We start from the raw sequence: 22,254 nt of genomic DNA, 5'->3' as shown, positions 1-22,254 counted from the left end.
AAACCCCAGTGCAGCCCTGCACCCCAGGGCACCTCCAAACCCTCCAAGAAGCCCCACAACTCCCTGCAATCCATAACCCCCTGACACCCCCACACACCCCCAGTGCACCCCATATTCCCCTGACACCCCCATTTACCTCACTGCACCGCCCCCACTGTACCCCACGTCCCTCCGGCATCCTCACCCCAGTTCACGCTGTAACTCCTCCAATAGCCCCGTTTCCCCTCTACGCCCCCTGCACCCCCACATCTCCACGGCACCCCCACCCCCAATGCATCCCATATCGCCCCGACACCCCCATTTCCGCCCCCCTGCACCCCCACTGCCCAATACACCTCATATCCCCACAGCTCACCCCTGCATCCCAGCACATCCCCACCCTCCACTGCACCCCCACCCCATATCGCCCCGGCACCCCCATTTTTCCCCCCCACCCCCTCCAGCGCGCCCCGCTTCGTGCCGGGGGCGGGGTCCGTCAGAGGGGCGGGGCTTAATCCCGGGGCGGGGGCGGGGCCTGCCGAGGGGCGGGCAGCAGTGGGCGGGGCGGGCGGGGTCTCGGCGGCGGAAGGGGGCGGGGCGTGGCTGGGGAGGGGCGGGGCGCGGCGGCCCTTTCCGTGGCGGCGGCGGCGGCAGCGGGGCCTGCTCGGCCTGAGCTGCCGGCGGGGCTGCACCGGCACCGGCACCACGTACGGCACCGGCACCGGCACCGCGGCCGTGGGGCGGGCTGGGCTGGGCTGGCCGGTAGCGGCGGGGTGCCCTGAGAGGATCCTGAGGGGCGAGAAGGGGCTCTGGGGTGCTGAGGAGGCTCTGAGGGGACCCTGAGGGGCGGGAGGGGGCTCTGGGAGGCTGGGGAGCCCTGAGGGGTGGGAGTTGACTCTGGGGGGCTGAGTGGGCCCTGAGGTGTGGAAGGGGGTCCTGGGGGGGGGGGGCTCTGGCGTGGGAGGGGGCTCTAGGGACCCTGAGGGGTCTCTGAAGGGCGGGAGGGGGATCTGAGGGACAGGATGGGGTCCTGGGGAGACCCTAAGGGGAATATGGGTCAGGAGCAGGCCCTGAGGAGGGGGAACGTGGGTTACGAGGGGGCTGGTGGGCCTGGCGAGGGAAGGGCGTAGGGGCTGGTGGAGGGCAGCGCTGGGGCAGGAGGCCAGCCTGGCTCTGGGGGGCATGGTGGGTGGGTGGCCCCACGGACCCCACGATCCCCAGGCAGCCTTGCTGGCCCCACAGCATGGCCTGTGGTGCTTGCAGGGGTTTGGGGCGCAGGGAGTGCCCCGCAGAGATGACTGCGGCCTCGTTTCACCCGACCTCTTGCTCGCGACGCCGCTCGCCTCAGCCCACGTCGCTGTAGTCCACCTCCCTCAGCAGCAGCAGCAGCCTCTGTCATCAGCGGATCATCTCGAGGTTTGAATCGAGGAGGGAACAAGACACCCAGAAAAGGTGTGTAAGAGCTCTCTGGGATGGTGTTGAAGAAGGCAGGAGGAGGAGAAGCCCGGCGTGTGACCGTACCTCTCTCCCCACAGGTAGCAACCAGGCTGTAGCCTCTCGCCTACATGGCCCATTGATGTGGCCACAAAAATCTGCAGTCGGAGCCACGTGGGCCTGCCAGGAGCTGCGGGAGCCGAGCCTGTCCCTTCCCAGCTCTGGCTGAGGTGGAGCAGGGTGGCCGAGCGAGCGTGAATGCAGCCTGCGGGGACGCGAGCCTCCGAGCCTGCTCCTGGAGAGGGGAGTGCGCCCCAAGGACGGCCATGGAGAAAATGGCCAGGGTCACCACTGCCCTGGGGGGCAACGCCCTCACGGGACGGACCATGTTCTGCCACCTGGATGCCCCTGCCAACGCCATCAGCGTCTGCCGCGATGCCGCCCAGGTGGTGGTGGCCGGTCGCAACATCTTCAAGATCTACTCCATCGAGGAGGACCAGTTTGTGGAGAAGTTGAACCTCCGCGTCGGCCGCAAGCCCTCCTTGAACTTCAGCTGCGCGGACGTGGTGTGGCACCAGATGGATGAGAACCTGCTGGCCACCGCCGCCACCAACGGCGTGGTTGTCACCTGGAACCTGGGCAAGCCGTCCCGCAACAAGCAGGACCAGCTCTTCACCGAGCACAAGCGCACCGTCAACAAGGTCTGCTTCCACCCCACCGAGGTCTACATGCTCCTCAGCGGCTCCCAGGATGGCTACATGAAGTGCTTCGACCTGCGCAAGAAGGACTCTGTCAGCACCTTCTCTGGTACAAACGCGGGCTGCTGCTTGCCCCCTTACCCTGGTGACAGGCAGAGGTCGGTGAGAGGTTTGCCCTCACCCCGTATCTGGGAGGAGGGTTTGCTCAGCGTGCGATGTCCAGAGCAGGCAGGGAGGGAGCTGAGAGGCATTTTGGTACCTTTTTTTGCCACTCAGCAGTGGGCTGGGTCTGCACAGGAGGTGGAAGGTGGCCGCATCGCTCCTTGCTTCCCCTTCTCTCTGGGCTGATGACCCCCCCTGTGGTTCTTTCAGTTGGGTTTTTAGCTTTGTGTGAGCTCTGTCCCACCAGATCTCGACTTCTGTCCCCGCTCAGGCCAGTCGGAGAGCGTGCGTGATGTCCAGTTCAGCATCCGGGACTACTTCACCTTTGCCGCCACCTTTGAGAATGGGAACGTGCAGCTGTGGGACATCCGCCGGCCAGACCGCTACGAGAGGATGTTCACGGCCCACAACGGGCCCGTCTTCTGCTGCGACTGGCACCCAGAGGACAGGTATGTGCAGGGCCAGACCCCACCAGCCTCGGCAGAGACAAGGGAGGCCCTAAAAACAGGGTTGGGACCCTTTTGCGAGGGAAAGCAGGGTCTCTGATACCCTGGCTGCTTGTGTCAGGGGCTGGGCTGCTGCTGGAAGATGGGAGCAATTATTGTTTTGAGGATTTGGGGGTGTGTTGGGGTGTTTTGGTTTTGGTTTTTTTGACAAATTGGGCCTTTCTGAGGCACTGGATTGCTAGTGGTTGGGTATAGCAAACTGCTGTCTCGCCCCCCGTGTCCGGGCAGCCTCTCGCTCCAGTGCTCAGCTCGGGGAGGGCGCAGCACGGCAGCTCTGGGACACGACCAGCTTGTGTTTGATCACATTTCCCTCCTGCCTGTCCCCGGGGGCAGCTGAGGTGTGTCTGGAAACAGTTGTGGTGTGTGGGTCCCTTCTCGCTCCCTGCCAGGCAGAGCTGCGACTCCTCGCAAGCCGAGGGAGGCAGTAAAATATGTTCAAACTGGCCTTTTACCTCTCTTGTCCCTGGCAAGTGGAAACCAGAGGTACAAGGAACCGGTCTGACTGGGAGCCCTTCAGATGAGTGTGGCTCTAAAGGCGCAGGGCCTTAAACAGGGGTGGGAATGAAGGGTGTTGCCTGACCTGGTTGTTGGAGAGCAGAGGCGTTAGGGTAGCATGTGGGAGGATGAGATTGCAGCCCCGCTGCCTCCCCTCGGTGTGGACACGGTCACGTCTGCGTTGCGAGCGTTTCTGTGCCGGGGTGGGAAGGGAGAGGTGGGCGGGCACAGATCCTGGCCCAAGCTGGCGTCTCACCATCTTTCTCCTTCCTTTTCTCCCAGGGGCTGGCTGGCAACGGGCGGCCGGGATAAGATGGTGAAGGTGTGGGACATGAACACCACGCGGGCGAAGGAGATTTACTGCGTGCAGACCATCGCCTCCGTGGCCCGGGTGAAGTGGCGCCCGGAGTGCAAGCACCACATCGCCACCTGCTCCATGATGGTGGACCACAACATCTACGTCTGGGACGTGCGGCGTCCCTTCATCCCCTCGGCCATGTTTGAGGAGCACAAGGACGTCACCACAGGCATCGTGTGGCGTCACCTCCACGACCCCTATTTCCTCCTTTCGGGTTCTAAGGACAGCACCCTCTACCAGCACATCTTCAAGGACGCCAGCCAGCCCATCGACCGGGCCAACCCCGAGGGGCTGTGCTACAGCCTTTATGGAGACCTGGCCTTTGCCGCCAAGGAGAGCCTCATCTCCTCAGACTCCAACCGCAAGCCCTACATTGGGGACCGGCGCCACCCCATCTTCTTCAAGCGCAAGCTGGACCCCACGGAGCAGTTTGAGTACATCTCCTCCTCCAGCGCCCTCAGCGTCTTCGAGACGGACGTGGAGAGCGGCAGCATGGACTGGTTCGTGCACACCGCCAAGCAGTACGCGCTGGCCGGCAGGCCCCTGGCCGAGCTCTGCGACCACAACGCCAAGGTGGCCAAGGGCTTGGACCGCAACCAGGTGAGACCCAGGCTGGAGACCCTCAGCGCAGACCTACGCTGGTGCCCAGGGTGAAAGGTGCTGTCAGGATGAGGCCCTCAGCCACGCTGGAGGGCAGCTTTCCATCCGGCTGTGGTCTCTGGCTGTCCCCAGGCGTACCTCTGCCTGGCACCAAACCCAGACTGCTGTTGCCTACAACAAGCACAGATCATTGCCCAGAAACTTGGCTGCCCTGCCCAGCTCTCTAGACCAACGGATGATGGGAATTTGCGGTCAGGCGCGTGGCTGCACAGGGGCCTGGGTTTTAGCCTGACGAGGTCTGAGCGCGGCTGTCTCTCACGCAGGTGGCTCAAACGTGGACGATGCTGCGAATTATCTATTCCAGCCTCGGCAACGTGTCGTCTGCCAACCTCAACCACAGCATGGGGAAAGGCAGCACCGCCCTCCCGCTCATGAACAGGTAAGGGGTGTCGGAGCCGCGGCGAACGACGCGGTGGCGGGGGCAGCTCCGTGAGCGGGAGAGCGGAGTCAGCTCCTGGGCTGGGCTGAAGTCGCGGGGTGGGAGCAGGACGGCTCCCCCCCAGCCTCAGGCCGTGCTCCTTTGCAGGTTGGCCTCGTTTGAACGCGGCCGTTTTCCGTGGGGGTGTGAGAAGCGAGCGGCCAGCCTGGCCTTGAGCCGTGCAGCCTTGTACTCTGCTCCCTTCCCTCCTTCAAACGAAGTTTGAAGCTGTGGTGGGGCATGGGGCTGGTACCATCTCTGTAGTTAGGTAATTAGTGACTGTGACCAAGAGCTGGGATGGAGAACCCCCCGTCTCGCTGCTGGAGCCAGAGCTGCTGGTGTGGAGAGGTCGTCTTCTGCCTTTTAAAGGGAGAGGACAGCCCAGCTCTGTGAGTAGCTCGTGGCGTGGAGAGCCCCATCGTGGGCTGATGAAGCCGGGAAACCTGTTTTTCCTCATCTCAGTGACATAGAAAAAGCAAGGGGTGAGGACTCCAGATTAGCTGTCAGATCTCACAGGGCCTGGTTCCCAGGGTGAGTGACAAAGTCTCAAATAACATCAAAGAAAACTCTCCTTGACCAAGCTCTGCATCCAGACAGGTTGCTGTCTGTCGCTGACTTAAACCACAGGCAGCAAGCCGAAGAGCTTGGCTCTGCTTCAACCCCATTCCCTTCCTTTTCTATCTTGATGAAGCCTGAGAGTGGTGATGCATAACAAACAGCAAAGCACCGTGTAGTGAGGCAGCTCCTGTTTACCTACCTCTGAGGCGAAGGTGAATAAATATTAAGAGATGGAGTCAAGAGCTGGCGCTCAGCTCTGAAATCCTTTAGGAAGACTTTCGTGGATGCCTTTGCGGTGCGTGCGTGGAGACACCAGGCTCAGAGAAAGGGCTGTGCTAACAATTGCAATCTATCTTTAAGTTCCAAAGCAGGGACAGCTGACTTCTGTGCTCTCGGGGAAATCACCATGTCTTGTGTTTCACTGTTCGGATCGCAACTGGAGACCTATTTCCAGGCTGTTTGCTGGCTAGAACGGAAGCTGTCGACTTCTGTGACTATTAAATTTGGCTTCTTTCCCAGCTTTAACCTGAAGGACATCCCCTCTGGGCTGGGCAGTGAGTCGAGACTGGACCGCAGCAAAGGAGAAAGCCGCACGGAAAACATCCTCATGGATTCCTCCTCCACCCTGATCAACAACGAGGGTAATGTTTCTGGGGCAGTCCTGTGGCTCTTCCCTCCTCAGCTGGCCCTGATATGGGAAAAACGGGTGGCTTTATCCTGTAAATTGGGGTGATTGGACCTGCTGCAGCCCCGCGTGAAGGATGCCAAACCCAGGGGAGTTGCAGAAAGACATTTTACCCCTGTGACCCCCACAGTGGTGGCTGCGGGTGCCAGGAACGCCACGGTGGTGGGGAGCTGAGCCATCTGGCTAGCTGGGGCAGGACACGGGGGACGTGGATCCGAGGGGGATGAGCTGATTTCTCTCTCCCTGGGCACACAGACAATGAGGAGACAGAGGGCAGCGATGTCCCTGCGGACTATCTGCTGGGAGACGTGGAAGCGGATGAGGATGACCTGTACATGATGGACCACGAGAACCCGCACGGTGAGCGCACGCCTGGTGCTGGGAGGTGTCGCCTGTCCAGGGCATGTGGCTGGATTTTTCTCCCGGCCTTCCCTACTCATTCCTGATCTCTCCTTGCAGCTGAGGAGCAGGAATACAGCCTTCCCCAAGAAGCCTTCCCCCTGCGCCACGAAATCGTGGACAACCCGTCGGCCTTGGACCACCTGCAAGACAAGGCTGACTCCCCCCACGTCAGCGGCAACGAGGCCGAGACGGTGTCGCTGACACCCGTGGAGTCCTTCTCCCTCATCTCCATCTCCCACTCGCTCTACGAGAACCGCCTGCCCTCCGACTTCTTCAACCCCATCGTGCGGGACACCCTCCTCTTCTACGCTGAGCAGGGTGACGTGCAGACGGCCGTGTCCGTCCTCATCGTGCTGGGAGACCGCATCCGCAAGGAGATCGATGAGCAGACCCAGGTAGACTGAGCAGGAACCGGACCTTCCCTTCAGGGCTGGTGCAGCAACCCCCCGAGATGCAGTAGGACACCTTGGTGGCACCCAGATGTGGTGCATCCCAACGCCACGGGATCCTGGCTGGGGTTTGGGCACCTCCCTTTTCCTCCAGGCCCGCTCTGACCTGGGGTGGGCAGCTCTAGGATCTGGCTGGCTGCTCTGCCACCAGTTGTGGAAGGGACCCAGGGTGGGGAAGTAGCCTTGACCTGTTGATTCGGGGAAGGACGCCTCTTTCCCCATCCCTGCAGAGCAGTTTCCCCCGCTGCAGGGATCTTTAGGATGCAGGGCTGGGATCCCACGGGAGTTTCAAGGCCGGGGGGGGGGCTCAGCTGTCTGCGGCCATCCCCAGGAGCACTGGTACACGTCCTACATCGACCTGCTGCAGCGCTTCCAGCTGTGGAACATCTCCAACGAGGTGATCAAGCTGAGCACGTGCCGCGCCATCAACTGCCTCAACCAGGCCTCCACCACCCTGCACGTCAACTGCAGCAACTGCAAGCGGCCCATGAGCAACCGGGGCTGGATCTGCGACCGGTAAGGGCAGCGCTGCGGGGTTGCGCTTGCGGGTGCCCCGGGGAGCCCCAGCGGGGCTGCTGGGCTGGGGGGACCCCTTCCCCCCCTGGGGTCTCACATCCTCGCCCCCTTCTCTCCGGCGCAGGTGCCGGCAGTGTGCCAGCATGTGTGCTGTCTGTCACCACGTGGTGAAGGGGCTCTTCGTCTGGTGCCAGGGCTGCAGCCACGGTGGGCACCTCCAGCACATCATGAAGTGGCTGGAGACCAGCTCCCACTGCCCCGCTGGCTGCGGCCACCTCTGCGAGTACACCTGAGCCCCTCACCGGCCGGGGCAGATGGTGGGCAGGGCCTCCTGCTCCCCTGCCCTCTCCGCACCTCCTCTGCCTGTATTTATTTTTTCTGTAAATAGGGGCCCTGTGTGCGCCCCCCAGCCCTTTTGTACTGGATTAAAACCAAACAGAGCAGCCGAACTGCACCGTGCCTTTTGTCTTTGCTTAACCCGGCTGCAGCGACTCCCGGAGCAGGTTCGGAGCCCCGGGGGGGTGTAGGGGGGGGCTCGGCGCCGGTCCCGCTCCCCGTTCGGGGGTCCCTGCCCCGGGAAGCTGTGGGCCCCGCTGTCACTGTTTCCCTTTTAAGGCGTGGCCCCTTTAAACTATACCCCGTGGCGGCTCGCCCAGCCAATGGCGGTGCGCGGCGTCAGCGCGGCCCGCGGTGCCTGCCGGGAAGTGTAGTCCGCCGGCCACGCCGGTCCCGCTCCGCGATGGCGGCGGCGCGGCGGCTGCTCTCGCTGCTGCTGCCGCTGGCCTGGGCCCGGCCCGCCGGCTGCACCGACCCGCCAGGCGGCGGCTGGTAAGGACGCGGGGAGCGGTGGCGGTCCCGGGGCCGGTCCCGGTGGCGGTCCCGGTCCCGGGGCCCAGCGCCGCTTCCTGTTGCAGGCTGGCGGGTACGGTGCCGGAGGAGGAGCGGTGCACCGTGGAGCGGGCCGACGCCTCGCTCACCTACTCCCTCTTCCTGCAGCGGTACGGGCGGCCGCTGGCCCGGGGAGGGGTCCCGGGGCGGGGGCAGAGACGGGGACGAGCCCCGGGCGATTTTGGAGGGGGGACGGGGACACACGGGACCGGCCCCGGTGCGGCCGCCTGTGCGGGACCCCCGCTGCGGTGCTCTCCCTTAGGTTCGCCTTCTCCCGGCCGGTCATCCTCCGTGGGGTCACGGACAACTCGGTGAGTGCCGGGAGCCGGGGACCGGGGGTGGGGGGTGCGTGGGGAACACACCGGGAGCGGCGGCGGCATCCCGGCCCCTGTGTGTGTCCCCCCCCCCCCCCCAAGGCGTTCCGTGCCCTCTGCACCCGGGAGAAGCTGCTGGCGGCCTTCGGGGCCCTCCCGGTGCGGCTCAGCACGGCCAACACCTACTCCTACCGCAAAGGTGAGGGCGGGGACCGCGGAGGGCAGGGCCGGCCCGGGGGGTGCCGGCGGGGCCCCCCACGCACACACACACACACACACACACACACAACTCTGCCCTGCCCGCAGTGGACGTGCCCTTCCAGGAGTACGTGGAGCAGCTGCTGAAGCCGCAGGATCCCGCCCGGCTGGGCAGCGGTGGGTAGCAGCACCCAGGACAGCCCCCACCCCCCCCCTCAAATCCCCCCTGCCACCGGTTTCATCCTCCCCACCTTCCCCCCCAGACACCCTCTACTTCTTTGGGGACAACAACTTCACCGAGTGGGGGCCCCTCTTCCAGCACTACGTGCCCCCCTCCTTCCGCATCCCGGGCACCAGCCCTGCCTACAGCTTTGGGATTGCAGGTGGGTGCTGGTGGGCACTGGGATGGGGTGGTGTGGGGGTGGGAGTGTGTGTATGGGGGGGGGGGCGTGTCTTCCCAGCACCAACACCCCCCACCACCACCACCTTGCCCTAGGCTCTGGCTCTGGGGTTCCCTTTCACTGGCACGGCCCCGGTTACTCCGAGGTGATCTTTGGCAGGAAGGTGAGACTCGAGCCCTGGGAGGGGGGAGGTATTTGGGGAGGGAGCCTTAAAGCCCCCCAACGGGTGTCCCCCGAACATGGGGAAGCCCCCCAGGGGCTGAGCCCGAGGGGCTGGGACCCCCTCCTCCGGTGTCTTCCAGCGCTGGTTTCTCTACCCGCCGGATAAAACACCCCACTTCCACCCCAACGAGACGACGCTGGCCTGGCTCCAGCACACCTACCCCACGCTGCCACCGGCCGAGCGGCCGCTGGAGTGCACCCTCCGCCCCGGGGAGGTGAGTCCAGCCCGGCCCTGGCTCACCCCCGGTCTCTGCTCCCCTCGGGATGCGGAGGGGACACCCCCACGCAGCCCAGCCTGCACCCCCCGGGGCTGCGGGAGGGTGCAGGGTGTAGCCCCAGGAGCCTTCCCTGCTCGCTCCCGGCAGGTCCTGTATTTCCCCGACCGCTGGTGGCACGCCACGCTCAACCTGGACACCAGCGTCTTCATCTCTACCTTCCTGGGGTAGAGCTGGGAACGCCGAGGACGTGCCACCACCATCCTGGTGACGGCGTGGAAGGGCAGCGCCAGCAGCCGCCCGCTCAACTACTGGTGTGGGGACCGAGTGCTTGAAGAAGTTCTGGTTTTTATTGTTCTTCTCCCTCCCCCTTGGATTAAAGTTGTTGCTCTGCCGTAGCGCTCGGTGTATTGCCACATCCCCAGCGCCCCCCCTGAGCGCAGGTTGGGGGTGAGCCCCAGCCCACGCAGGCAGGGTGGGTCAGGCAAAGCCGCTCCTCAGGGGGTGGTACCTGCCTGGTGCAGAGATGGCTGCTGTGAACCACTCCAGCTCTTTTTCCACATTTATTGCTGAATTATTTTTTTTTTTCTATATTTTATTTTTTTTAAATTGACATTGGCAAACTTTCAGAGGGCGCTCAAAAGCCAGGCAGGCTGTTGGCCAACCGAAATGCTGGAGTCTCGGTTGGATGCAGATTTGTTGGTTGGTTTAGTTTTTTGTTTTGTTTGTTTTTTGGGGGGTTGTTTTTTTAAGGGATTTTGTTAAAAGGAAGAATTTTAACCCGAGCAGTTGTTCACAGGGAACCACGGTCCCAGCAGGCGAGGGGAGGTGTGAGCCAGCCCCTTCCAGCCCAGGGGCAGTTGTTTCCCAGGAAAAGCCAGAGAGCGAGTCAGCATCCGCAGCGGGAACGTTGATCTCCCATCCCGGCAAGTGGCTGGTTACAGGGAAGAGGAGGACCTTGTCCCTGGCCAGGCAGGAGGTGGAAGGAGGAGGAAACAACTATATACACAGGGAGGGCACCGGGCCCGACCGACACCAGGTGCTCACCCTGGCAAGCTCCTCGCGGCACCTCCCCGGAGCAGGCCGTGATCATTTGGGATTGTCAGCTGCCGTAGCCAAGGGGGAACCTGCTGTCTGGACGACGAAGACGCTGGTGTGACCTTCCAGGCCACCTCGACAAGCCAGTCTTCTCCAACCCACCAGGCAGGTCTTCTTCCGAGTGCTGTGGTCTGCGAGGAGCTGGCGGAGAGGGGAGCCCGGGGAGCCTCTGTGCCCGCCCAGCCACTGCGGCTCCTCAGGATGGGGAGATGGGCGACGTGCCCTCGCCCAGCGCTGCCGCTGGGTCTCTGGGCACCCGGAGTGGAGGGGGAACAGCTGGAGAGCGAGTAAGGCATGGTGCCAGCCCAGCAAGAGCCGTCTGTGCCGCCGTGGCTGGGAGGAGCCGGGTGGGCCAGCGCTGCCCCCTTGGTCCCTCAGTAATCCTCCACCCAGCCGTTCTCCGAGATGAACGCGTCTATCACCTCCTTCATGGCGAGGTTGGGGATCAGCTGGTCCTGGGTCAGGGGACTCCGCGTCACCGGATCGAAATGACCCACGCGCTGCAAGGGAGGAGGCGGCCACGAACCGGTTACTCCACGCGCCGGGCCTCGGCCCTGGGGTGCAGGCAGCTGCCAGGCCAGCGCCCTGCCATCCCGCACAGGCATCCGGAGGCAGGGGGGGGAGGAAAAGCCCCCTCGGAAGGTGCCTGGCTGAGAGCTGGGTCAAGGCACAAAGTCCCTGCCAACAGCCACCTCCGCTTCAGGCAGGGCCTGGCAGTGCCCACGGCTTTCCTGCCTGCTCCGGCACCTCCGCAGGGAGCTGCCCGGGCAGGTCCCTGGGACCAAACCCAGGGAGGGTTCTGAGCCCTTAGCTGGGGAGGCAGCTGCCTTCGTGCCCAAGCAGGAGACAGGCAGAAGCCTGTGGGCAAGGTCCCGGGAAGTCCCCTCTGCCCCCAGCCCAGCGGTACCTGGAGATGTTCCTCAATGTCCTTCCTGTCGTAGGTGATCCCGCTGGGCGTGATGCAGGGCTCCCTCATCAGCTCAAAACTGATCTTCCCACACAGGTAGTCAGGGATGTCCCGTTTCTGGCTCGAGAGAAGCGGAGTTGGGTCAGGAAGGGCTGGGTGAGCCCAGCATCAAAAAAAAAGAAAGGGCTGGGAGGTGGTGCTGGCTCAGGGGGAAGCGGGGAAGATGGCAGAGGTGGCGGCACGGGCTGAAGCAGGTTTAGGGCGAGCAGCTCTCACTCACTCACCTTCCTCTTCTCATCCACTTGAGAGAAGAGCTCGTCCATGTCCGCCAGGTATTTGTCCTGAAAGACAAGGCCTTGAGGAGGACGGGACCCCGGTGTACGGGGGCTAGAGGTCCCCAGGGAGGGAACCCTGAAACCTCCCACCCCAAGGCTGCTGGGGCAGGCAGAGATGAGGTGGCAGCTCCTCGGTGGCCCCTCTGCCTTCACAGCTCCCGGCTGGCATTCGCCCGGCTCCAGGCTGAACCGCGTGGCAGGAGTGATCCAGCTTAAAAATAACCTTCCTTTGTGGGGCTATTTTTATCCCGGGATTAGTCCTCTGCACCGGGCCAGCACCCAGACCCACATGTGGCCAAGAGCCGTTGGCATTGCACAGCCCTCGCAGAACAACAGGCTGGGGGACAGCAAACAGGCTGTGACAAGAGGGGACAGAGCAGGGGCAGCTGTCACGGGGGGACACGAAAGCCCTGCAACAGCAGCTCCAGGCACGAAATGAAGGCTGAGAAGCAGCCACGCTCTGCCCCGCGGGCTCCTGGCTCTCAGCTGCGGCTTCCTCGGCTGCAGCAGAGCACGGGGATGAGGATGGAATAAGGAAGCTCCGGTCCATCTCCCAGCCCCTCTGAGCAGCTCCAGCCCCCCCCCCCCCAGCTCACATGTTTGGCCTCAATGCTGGCCAGCTGAACTCGGCTCCGGCTCTCGTCCGCGTTTTCTTCCTGCTGAGTCTTTCGGCACTCGGCCAGCTCCCTAGGACAGAGCGGGGAGGTGAGAAGCGATGGAGGGACGCTAGCGGTCCATCCCCCCTGCCGCTGCTGCCCGAGCTGCGGGGCTCTGCCCGCACCTCCAGGAGGGCAGAGGCACCACGCACAGGGCTGCCACAGCTTTGTGGCACTAAAAAAAGCCTTTACGGGTGGTGCCACTGCCCCGTGCCACGTTACCTCTCCTTCTCCGCCATGATCAGCTTGGTCAGGTAGGAGTGCAGCTCGTTCTCCTGGTTAATCCGCTTCTCCTCGATGCTGTTCCAGCGTTTCTTCTTGGCGATGCGCAGCGCGCTGGGGATGTCGTCCCCGAAATTCAGCCGCTGCTCCTTGGCGAGGTTGTAGGCTGGGGGAGGGAAAGGGCATCTCAGAGCCCAGCAAGGGCTTCCTTCTTCTCACCCCTGGGCGGGAAGAGCGGCCCGCTCACCTCTCTGCAGGTTGGCGATGGCCTCGTCGTAGTTCTCCATCTCCATCTGGCACTGGCCCAGGAAGAAGTGAGCCTTCACCGACTGGCCGTCCAGCTCCAGGGCTCGCTTGCAGTCGGCCAGCGCCTTGTCGTGCTGCTGCATCTTCAGGTAGCAGAGGGCTCGGTTGGTGTAGTAGACGGCCACCAAGGGGTTGCGGTTCTGCAAGACGAGACCCGAGAGACCCCCCCCCCGTGCTGTGGCCAACCGCCTGCCTCCCTGCCCCGGGGCTGGCAGGGACCGGGCACGGTGACAACAGGGTGACAACCAGGTGACTCAGGTGAGAGCCAGGGATGCCAGCTCGGGCTTGCGCCCCGGGGGGGAGTTGCGGGGATGGATGGGGGACAGGGCCCCATGCGTCCCAGTCCTGAGGCTGGGGGGGGGCTGGCCACCCCTGGCACTGGAGCCCTGCACCCCGGGAAGCAGGGGGGGTGTCTGCCCCACCTGCCTGGCGGGGTGGGGGGAGAGACCCTGGCTTGGGGCGGGGGGGGAGGTCCAAGACCAGGGAGAGGGACCAGCCCGGGGTGGGGGGGGGGGGGTAGTCCAGGCTGAGTAGGGGGGAAGGGGTCAGGCCCAGGGAGGGGATCGAGGCGCAGGGGTGTGCCCAGGCCCGGGGTGGGGGGTGCGCTAGGCCAGGGGGGTCCTGCCCCAGGGGTGGCCACCAAGCCCGGGGTGGGGGTCCCGTCCCGAGGAGGGGGGGGGGGGTGTTGGGGAGGCCAGGCCTGCCCGGGGGAGGGGAGGGGGACTGTCCCGTCCCGGGGTGGGGGTGCCGGCGGGACTCACGATGGCGCGGCCGTAGCAGGCGGCGGCCTCGGGGTACTTGCGGCCGCCGAACAGCCGGTTTCCCTGCTCCTTGTGCTCCTGCGCGCTGTGGCTCTTCTCGGGGCTGGCGCCCCCCGCGCCCGGCCCCGCCGATCCGGGCCCCGCCGCGCCGCCCTCCCGCTCCTCCTTCCCCTTCATGGCGCCTCCCGGCACCGCCCGGCCCGGCCCGGCCCGGCCCGGCCCGCTGGGGCCGGCGGCTCCTCTGGCTCCGGCCGCGCACTGCGACAGCCGCCCCCGCCCCCGCCGCTTCCGGGGCGGGGCCGGGGCGGGGCCGGAGGGGCGGGCCCGGGGCGGGGAGGGGCGGGACCAGGGGGAGGTGGGCGGAGTCTGTGGGCGGGGCCGCGGAGGGGTGGGCGGGGCGCGGGTGCTGTTTGTGGGTCTGGATATGGGGGGGGGCTGGGGGCGCTAAAAGTGGGGCGTAAGGGGTGGTTGGTGGGGTGGGGTGGGGAAGGGGGGTGCAGGGCGGTGGGGGAGGCTGGGCGGGACTGAGTAGAGGGGTGTGGGGAGCAGTGGGGTGGGGGGTACAGAGGGGTGGGGGGGGTTGCCGGAGGAGGGGTATGGGGGCGTGGGGTGCGGTGCTCGATGAGGGGGGGGGGTGTGAAGGGGAGTGGGAGGGCTGTACGGGGTGGGGAGGGCCAGAGAGAAGGGGTGCAGGGGGTGTTTGGGATGCGAGCCCCAGAGGTGGGTGCGCTGGAGCATGGCGGGGGGGGTGTCGGAGGGTTTGGGGCGGGGGGGGGAAGGTTGGGGTGCGTGTCTCTAGTTCCCAGCCCGCGCTGCACAGCACCCCCGGCCCCGCACCCCCACGTCTTATGCCCCCCCCACCTCATCCCACACTTTTCTGCTCCAGTAAATCCCATCCCCACCTGTCCACCCCCCCGGTACCCGCCAGCCCCCGCACCCTCACTGAATCAGCAGCGACCCAGCAAGGATTGGGGGGGGGGAACGGGGGGGCACCCCCAAAATCCCCATTCCCCCCACCCCACAAAGACGCACACCCCAGCAGTGTGCAAAATATTTATTTATACTCCAAAAAGGTCGGAAGGGGAGGGGAAGGTCAGAGCGGGGGGGGGGGCCCCCCCCCCGCAACCCCATCCCGGGGCAAGCCCCCCCGCCACGGGGAGGGCGGCTGGCAGCAAAGCGGGGGGGCCGGGGCGCGGGAAGGGGGGGGCTGTGCCGCCAAGGGCACTGCCGAAATGAGTTGTGCCGGTCTCAGCTGATTCACCTTCCTGCTGGGCTCTCCCCATATTCTTTTTTTTTTTTTTTTTTTTTTTTTTTTTTTACTTCTCTCTCTTTCTTTTATTTATATTTATTTTGGCATAGAAAAATAAATCGCTCCTATTTTGGCACCAGTCCTTCGTGTGAAAGTGCAGGTCCTGGGGGGCAATGAGTCGGCCCCCATCCCAGAAAGGGGGTACAGGAACAAGCCCGGGAGGGGGGGTCCCCCATTTGGCTGTGTCCCAGGGGGCACAGCCTGAGCCCTGTGGGCACCCCGGGGTGGGGTTGGCAATGCCGGGGCAGGGCTGAAGCATCCTTGGGGGGGGGGGGGGGGCACAGCAGGGAGGGGGGGGTTGCCAGGGTACATTCACAGGGGAGGGGGGGGATGCAGCCCCAGCCCATGGCGGGGGGGGGGGGGACGGGGGGTGTGGGGGGGACACGGCGCGCTCGCTAGCACCGAGGGGGCAGGCGGGCAGGGGGGTGACCTGTCCCCATGTCACGCGCGGGGAAAACCCCCCCCACCCCCCCCCTTCCCTCCCTCCACCGGGCTTGGCCAGCGAGAGGAAAATAAATATATAAACAAACAAAAGGATAAATAAAAAGGACGGTTGAGGTGGGGTTATGGCGGGGGGGGGATCTGTGCCCCCAGCAGGTCGTAGGCAAAGATGTTCCAGAAGACGGCGAAGAGGAGGAAGGTGCCGTAGGAGAGGAGCAGGACCCACCAGCCGCACTGGTCCTGCAGGCTCTCCTCGTAGCTGCGCAGGATGGTCAGCCCCATGCTGATGCCCACGATGGCCCCCGCCAAGTGGGCCATGAAGCTGGGCTGGGGGCCCGAGGCCGGCAGTGGGGGGGAGAAGCGGAGCCAGACGGCGCGACCCACCTCCGAGCTCACTGGAAAAGAGCGGCGGGAGGTGCTCAGCACCCTCCTTTCCCCAACCCCCCCCCCCCCCAAAAAGCACACACACAGACACCCCCCCCCGGGTACTCACTGCACACCAGCGCCAGCACCATCCGCAGCAGCTTGTAGGGGCAGCGCATCCCGGCCCAGTTCTGCGGGACGGACAGACGGACGGATGGATGGACGAAGGGCTGGCGCTGGGGAGGGGGCTGGCTCCATGAAACCCCCTCACCCCCCAGGCCCCCCCTCCTCCCCACCCGCCCCCCGCCCCATGATGGCACCCAGAGTGCTCCCTCTGGTGATGGTGCCCACCCCGTTATGTCACCCCACGGCATCCCCCCCCCCCCAGTATCACACCGTGCTGCCCACCCTACAATGCCCCTCAAAGGCCCCCACCCCATGACAGCCCCCCCCGCTGTCACACCGTGCTGCCCACCCTCCCCTGCCCCCCAGTTCCTCCCCCCCCCCCGACGTTGGGGTGCTGACCATGACGACGTTGGCGAGGTGCGCTGAGCAGAGCGCGTAGACCCCCCCAGAGCCCCCGACCAGGGGGGCCCGCATGTCCGTGATGGAGACCGTGAGGGAGCCTGCGGGCACAGGCAGGGCTCAGCACCGGGCCTAGCCCCCCCGCCCTGCCCCAGTAACATCAATTAATCACAGTCCACATTAATTAATTACGGGCTGCTTTGCCCTCCCAGCTCGCGGGGGCAAGCCGCGCTGGCAGGGCAGGGTGGTACCCAGCGGGTGGGAAGCGAAACCCCCGCATCCCCAGTGAACTCAGGGTGCGTCTCCCTGTGGCCTCCCCAGGGCTGGTGACAGGGATCGATGGGGACAACCCCACACACACACCCCCCCACACACACCCCCCAGGCACGCACCCACCTGCCAGGACGCCGGCCAGGTAGAGGAAGCTGATGCGCAGGATGCCGTGCACCATCTCCAGGGGCACCCCGATCATCAGCTGCAGGAGGGCGTTGAACCCCAGCTGCTCCAGCCTGCCCGGGCACAGGAGGGGGACACGCAGCGGCTCAGGCCACGCAGCTCCCCCCCCACGGTGTGTGTGTCCCCCCCCCCCCCTCTCGGCAGGGACCTACCCCACGTGCATGAACATGTAGGTGAGGAAGCGCCAGGCGCGTGCCCGGTGCCCGGGGTGATAGACCAGGGGGCTCTTCATGTACTCGGGGTGGTAGGTCTGCAGCACCCACTTGTTCAGCCGGGCCCCGTAGCAGAGGAACACGATGATCTGCACCAAACCCCACAGCCGTCACCCTCGGCCCCACCGAGATCCTCCCCCCCTTCTCTGTCCCCCATCCCTCTGTCCTGGGGCAGGGTCACCCCCATCCCTCCGCCCCAGGTCTGAGCCCACCCATGGGTCCTGGGACATCACAACTGGGGACACCCATCCCCTCTGCCCTCCTCCACGGCCACTGGCACGTCACAACCGGGGTGTCACTCAGCCCTTCAGCCCCGCACCAGGACATCACAACCGGGGTCACCCACCCTGCCCACCCCGAGGACACCGGGACGCTGTAGCCAGGACCAGCCTGGCCGCACGCCCGTGCCCCGTACCTGGGTGAGGGTGACGGCTGCCATGAAGACGGGGGGCGGACACGTACGGTGCTGGTAGAAGTACCAGCGCCGATCCATCTCGCAGGGCAGGATCTCGTAGGCCACGTAGCGGACGAAGCGCTTGTAGAAGCCCAGGCCGGTCTCGTCCAGCAGCACGTCGCGGGGCAGGGCTCGCTGCCCGTTGGCGATGGCGCGCTTGAAGCTGCTCGAGCGTTTGCTGCTGATCTGCGGAGAGAGGCCGTGCCCGCCGGGGCCGCAGGGGCAGCTCGGGCTGGTGGGCTTGTGGCCACCCCCTGCCCATCGCTGCCACCCCGTGCCACAGCCCCGTGGGACCGGCCGGACAAGCCGCCCCGAGCCTGTGTCATCACCCCACGCCAGGGGAAGCCCTGGGGACCACCGGCGGCTGTCCCCCTCCCCAGGGACACAGGGATGTGCCCAGTGCCCTCCCCAGGCTGGCACCTGGCTGCTCGCCCCCGTCCCCGCGGCCCCCCAGCACTGACCAGGTCTACCAGCTCCTGATAGCAGACCTGCCCCTCGTCGTTGCCCTGCGCCAGGGCCACCAGCATGTCCAGTTTGGCGGGGTCCAGGGGCAGCTCATGGCTGTGCACGAGGCTGGCGAACGTCTCCACCCCGATGAAGCCGGTGTTTTCGGGGTCCAGCTGTGGGGCACGGCACAGGGCGTCACCGGGACGCCGGGGTTGCAGCTCCCTGATGAGCCTTGGAGACCATCTGGTGCCCCTCACCCTGGCCTTAAGCCTGATGGTATCACGTACTGCTCCATGACAGCAGCCCCTGGCTCTGCGAGGGAGGCTACGACCCGCACCCACCCTGCACCCCGCACTCGGTGGGTGCCCTGTGCTGTGGGGGTGCCCCGTGCCATGCGGGCGTCCCCACCGCCGTCTCCCCACGGCGCAGCCAACACTCTCCCACTCAGTTATTTCTCGCCGCCAGCAGCCCGCCAGCCAGGAAGACACGAAGCTAAACACACGCGCAGCCCTGGCACCAGCCTCCTCCTCCTCCTCCTCCTCCTCCTCCTCCTCCTCCTCCCCCTCCTCCTGCGTGCCCTCACCGCCGGGCATTGGCCTTCACCACACCCTGTGCCCAGGGCACCCTGCACCATCCCCGGGGCTCCCAGCACCGGCCGGGCACCCTGAGCCCTCCGGGCACCCAGCACCGTGGGGTACCCAGCACCGTGGGGTACCCAGCACCGTGGGGTACCCAGCACCGTGGGGTACCCAGCACCGTGGGGTAACTGGTGCGGTCCCACTCACGGAGATGAGGAGCCCGGGGTGGCGCAAGGAGGATGGAGATGGGGAGAGGGCACCGATAGCCGGCGCATGGCTCGAGCCCTGCCAAGGGTGGCCAGGACCCTGCACCCCACAAAAATCCCTCCCCCAAATAGTGTTGGGTTTGCTCCTTCCTTCTGCAGGGAATGAAATCCAGGAGAGGGAACTCATCCTCATGGGACGGGCAGGAGAGGGAGTGCTGGGGGCATGGGATTGTACCCGCACCCCGGCGTGCACCCCATCCTTCTGCAGGGAACAGCCAAAGCCTCCCCCAAGGCGGGGGTCTGGGTGCCCAGCGCCTCTGCCAGAGGCAGGCATGGGTGCAGGGCGGGGTGCGGGGTGCAGGCAGTGCTTGCATCCTCACAGCAGCCGCCAGCCCCTGGGAGCAGCCTCGGCCATCGGGGTGGGGGAGCACCCCGGTGCCACCCGTCCCCCGCGCCCCACAGGTGCCACGTGCGTGCGCCACGCCGGGACCTGGCACACGCTGGCCCCACGTGCTGGCACACGCCGGGCTCACCGGTCCCCAGGGAGCCCCAGTAGCAGCCAGGAAGCCCCTCTCTGCTTTTGGGGTACATCTCCCCCCACCCCAACCCCACCGGCTCCCTATAGCCCCCGCGGGGGGCCCGATCCCCAGTCTCCCCCAGCCCCTCGGCCCTGCTGGGCTCTCCCAAGTCTGCTCTCTCTCAAGGAAGATGTTGCTCATCCCCAAAGGGCTCGGAGGCGCACAGAGCCCCCACGCCTGAGAGTGGGGTGACACGGGGGACAGCACCGCAGCTCCCGGGCCGGGGAGGCCGGGGGAATTCAATCAAGGTCACGGAGCCAGCTAGGGGCGAGGGCGGGGATTGTTAATATTCCTGACCCCCAATAAATTCCCTCCCCATCGCCAGGGGAGAGCTGCCAGCTCGGCCCAGGGTGGGTGGGGATGGAGGGATGAGGTGGCTGAGCGCAAGCGGAGCTGCTCGGGGCCAAGCAGAGGGCAGGGACGGGGCCGGGGTGCAGCGGGTGTAAACGCCTTGGGGGGGGGGGGGGTGGGCCTGATCCTGCCAGGGGAGCGGAGCCCAACGCGGCACAGCGGTAACGCTCCACGGCCTCATCCTGCAATCAGGTCACGAGGCTGGACGTAACCCCCCGTGAAGGTGTGCGAGCCCCGGCCTCGCTGGGGTGGCCAAACCCCGTGGCAGCCCTGAGGGGTATCGGGGCACCCATCCTGCACCGAGCGCTGGGGCTCAGCACCACCGTCCTTGAGCGTGCACCCAGCAGGATCCGGCCCGGGCAGGCGGAGTGGGGAGTGCTGGGGCGAGGAGGAGGCCACAAGTGAGCTGAGTTGCGCGGTCTCAGCGGCGCGAGGGGTACCCGGGTCCCCCCGCGGCAGTGATGGGGGGGCGCCGGAGGGATGCTCAGAGGGGGGCAAGGGGCGCGGTAGCGCCCCCCCCCCACACCCACCCCCCACCCCGGGGCGGGCAGCGCTGCCCCGGTGCCTGCCAGACCCGCGGGCAGCGCTGCGCGGCAGCCGTGCCCGGTGCGTGCGAGCATCCCCCCCCCCCCGGTAGCGCTGCTCGGTGCCCGGTGGCCCCCTCCGAGCGGAGCCCGGGGCCCGCCGCCCCCCCGGTAGCGCTGCCCGGTGCCCCCCCCCCCGCGTCCCCGTCCCTCACCTGCTCCTGGATGAGCTGGAGCAGGGAGCTCCTGTCCATGCACCCGGCGGGCGCCGGGCTCCGCCGCTCCCCCGCGCCCGGGGCCGGCGAACCGGGCAGGGGAGCGGCGCGGGCGGCGGGGGCGGCGGGGGGGGCGGCTCTCCCCGCCAGCCCCGCGTTGCGGCGGGCCCGGGAGCGAGCGGCGAGCGGCGGCGCCGGGAGCCGCCGATGGCAGCGGGGCGGCGGCGGCGGCGGCGGCGGCGGCGGCGGGGGCGGGAGCGGAGCCGAACGGAGCCGCCCCCGCCGCAGCGCACGGCGCAGCGCTCCCCCCCCCCCCCCTTCCCTCCCCGTCCGCTCCCCCCTCGCCGCCGGGAACCGGGACCCGCCCCGCTCCGCCCTGAGACACGGCACGGGGTGGGGGCCGGCATCCCGGTACGGCTACGTGCATCCCAGTATGGGCACCCACATCCCGGTATAGGTACCCGCATCCCGGTACGCTCCCCCCATCCCGGTACTCATACCCCAGTACGGAGCATGCACCCCAGTACTGGTACTCACATCCCAGGATGGTACCTGCACCCCAGTACCGTATCGGCACCCCAGTACGGGTATCTGAATGTGGGTGTGGGTGTCCACATCCCAGTATGGTACCCACAGCTGGTTATGGTCCCTGCACCCCGGTGCGGGTACCCACGTCCCAGTGCAATACTTGCACCCCGGTACGGGCACCCACATCCCGGTGCAATACCTGCACCCCAGTACCAGAACTCACGTTCCACTCACAGTACCTGCACCCCAGTGCAGGAGCCAGCACGGCAGCACTGGGCACCCGTGGAACTGGTGCCGGTGACCGCAGCCCTTCCTTTCCCTCCACCCCACTTTGGTGTCCCCCCAGACCCCCACGCGCGTCCCCGCTCCCCTGGCTCACAGCTCAGCCCTGTGGCGAGTGCCAGGGGAGCCCTGCTGTGACACGGGGCTGTCCCCACGCCGGGGCAGAGGGGCTGAGCAGGCCGGCGATGCCGGCTGCCACGGGGAAGTGCCCAGGCTCCTTCCTCGGGGTCTGTGCGTGGCCGGGGGTGAGCTCCCACGTGCACCCCCGGCGCTATTAACACGCGGCGCAGCGGGGCCGCTGCTCCCACGGGGCCCAGCCTGGTTTGGACTCACCAGGGAGCACCCTGAGTCCCATCCACCTTGGCATCGCCCTCCTCCGCCCCGCACGGCCGCGCTCGCTCCTTGCCCCAGCACACCAGATGCCCCAGTTTGGTGGGAAGGGTCTTCTCCCCCTCCCCTAGCAGCCCGGAGGGACCCCCGGGCAGACGGGGGAGCGTTCCAGTCCCATCCAGCCTCGGTGCAGAGGCCCCAGGGAGGTGCCGGGAAAAGCCTTTTCCCCAGCTGCGCCTGCGTTCCCGGTGCCCAGTGCCCGCGGCTCAGCCTGCAGAGACAGAAATAGCCGAGGGAAAAAGCTGCCACGGGGAAATGGGAGCAGGCAGGGGAGGTGGCAGAGCCTCGGGGGGCTGCAGGCATGAGGGCGGGGGGGGAAAGGCGGCCGCAGGGAAGCCCCTGACCCCACACAGGGACGGGCACGCAAAGCCACGGCTCCCAGGGCAGCCAAGCCCCCGGCTTCCCGTGAAATCCCACCAGAGCGACAGGGGCACCCACCTTGTCGCGGAACCATCGGTGCCACCGAGCACCGAGCAGCCCTGGGACAACCCCCTGCCTTGGTCCCCGGCGCCGCGCTTCAGCTCCTGCCCTAAATCCCTGTAACTGTCCCCA

At 66.4% G+C, this 22,254-nt stretch overlaps 4 protein-coding genes across 5 annotated transcripts; 2 read left to right on the top strand and 2 right to left on the bottom strand.

The window, feature by feature from the left end:
• Positions 1–618: 618 nt before the first annotated feature.
• WDR24 (WD repeat domain 24) lies at positions 619–7,769 on the top strand. The gene is made up of 11 exons (XM_033001579.2): positions 619–686; positions 1,243–1,431; positions 1,515–2,220; positions 2,545–2,722; positions 3,557–4,232; positions 4,556–4,671; positions 5,788–5,909; positions 6,209–6,313; positions 6,413–6,750; positions 7,136–7,320; positions 7,445–7,769. Exons 3-11 carry the CDS (start codon positions 1,740–1,742, stop codon positions 7,611–7,613), a joined length of 2,370 nt encoding a protein of 789 aa, XP_032857470.1. The 5' UTR covers positions 619–686; positions 1,243–1,431; positions 1,515–1,739; the 3' UTR covers positions 7,614–7,769.
• Positions 7,770–8,019: 250 nt separating this feature from the next.
• JMJD8 (jumonji domain containing 8) lies at positions 8,020–9,956 on the top strand. Of its 2 annotated transcripts, XM_042798586.1 has the most exons (9): positions 8,020–8,148; positions 8,235–8,318; positions 8,471–8,519; positions 8,625–8,721; positions 8,829–8,897; positions 8,984–9,103; positions 9,217–9,284; positions 9,424–9,558; positions 9,709–9,956. In XM_042798586.1, the coding sequence occupies exons 1-9, from the start codon at positions 8,060–8,062 to the stop codon at positions 9,787–9,789; spliced, it is 792 nt and encodes a 263-aa protein (XP_042654520.1). In that variant the 5' UTR covers positions 8,020–8,059; the 3' UTR covers positions 9,790–9,956. The 2 variants fall into 2 exon arrangements, with proteins under 2 accessions (XP_042654520.1, XP_042654521.1); XM_042798587.1 differs by lacking the exon at positions 8,235–8,318.
• Positions 9,957–10,293: 337 nt separating this feature from the next.
• On the bottom strand, positions 10,294–14,123 carry STUB1 (STIP1 homology and U-box containing protein 1). The gene is made up of 7 exons (XM_042798582.1): positions 13,844–14,123; positions 13,024–13,222; positions 12,777–12,942; positions 12,495–12,585; positions 11,848–11,904; positions 11,564–11,680; positions 10,294–11,156 (listed from the first exon to the last, which is right to left on the bottom strand). Exons 1-7 carry the CDS (start codon positions 14,018–14,020, stop codon positions 11,031–11,033), a joined length of 933 nt encoding a protein of 310 aa, XP_042654516.1. The 5' UTR covers positions 14,021–14,123; the 3' UTR covers positions 10,294–11,030.
• A 1,007-nt stretch (positions 14,124–15,130) lies between these two features.
• RHBDL1 (rhomboid like 1) lies at positions 15,131–20,805 on the bottom strand. The gene is made up of 8 exons (XM_042798577.1): positions 20,503–20,805; positions 18,065–18,223; positions 17,565–17,789; positions 17,090–17,238; positions 16,878–16,990; positions 16,482–16,582; positions 16,087–16,147; positions 15,131–15,988 (listed from the first exon to the last, which is right to left on the bottom strand). The coding sequence occupies exons 1-8, from the start codon at positions 20,539–20,541 to the stop codon at positions 15,717–15,719; spliced, it is 1,119 nt and encodes a 372-aa protein (XP_042654511.1). The 5' UTR covers positions 20,542–20,805; the 3' UTR covers positions 15,131–15,716.
• Positions 20,806–22,254: the final 1,449 nt, after the last annotated feature.

This window comes from Tyto alba, unplaced genomic scaffold, assembly GCF_018691265.1.
Source record: "Tyto alba isolate M040663 unplaced genomic scaffold, T.alba_DEE_v4.0 Super-Scaffold_28, whole genome shotgun sequence".
Lineage (NCBI taxonomy): Eukaryota > Metazoa > Chordata > Aves > Strigiformes > Tytonidae > Tyto > Tyto alba.
The sequence above is the reverse complement of the archived record's forward strand: the minus strand, read 5'-3'. Positions and strand labels throughout refer to the sequence as shown.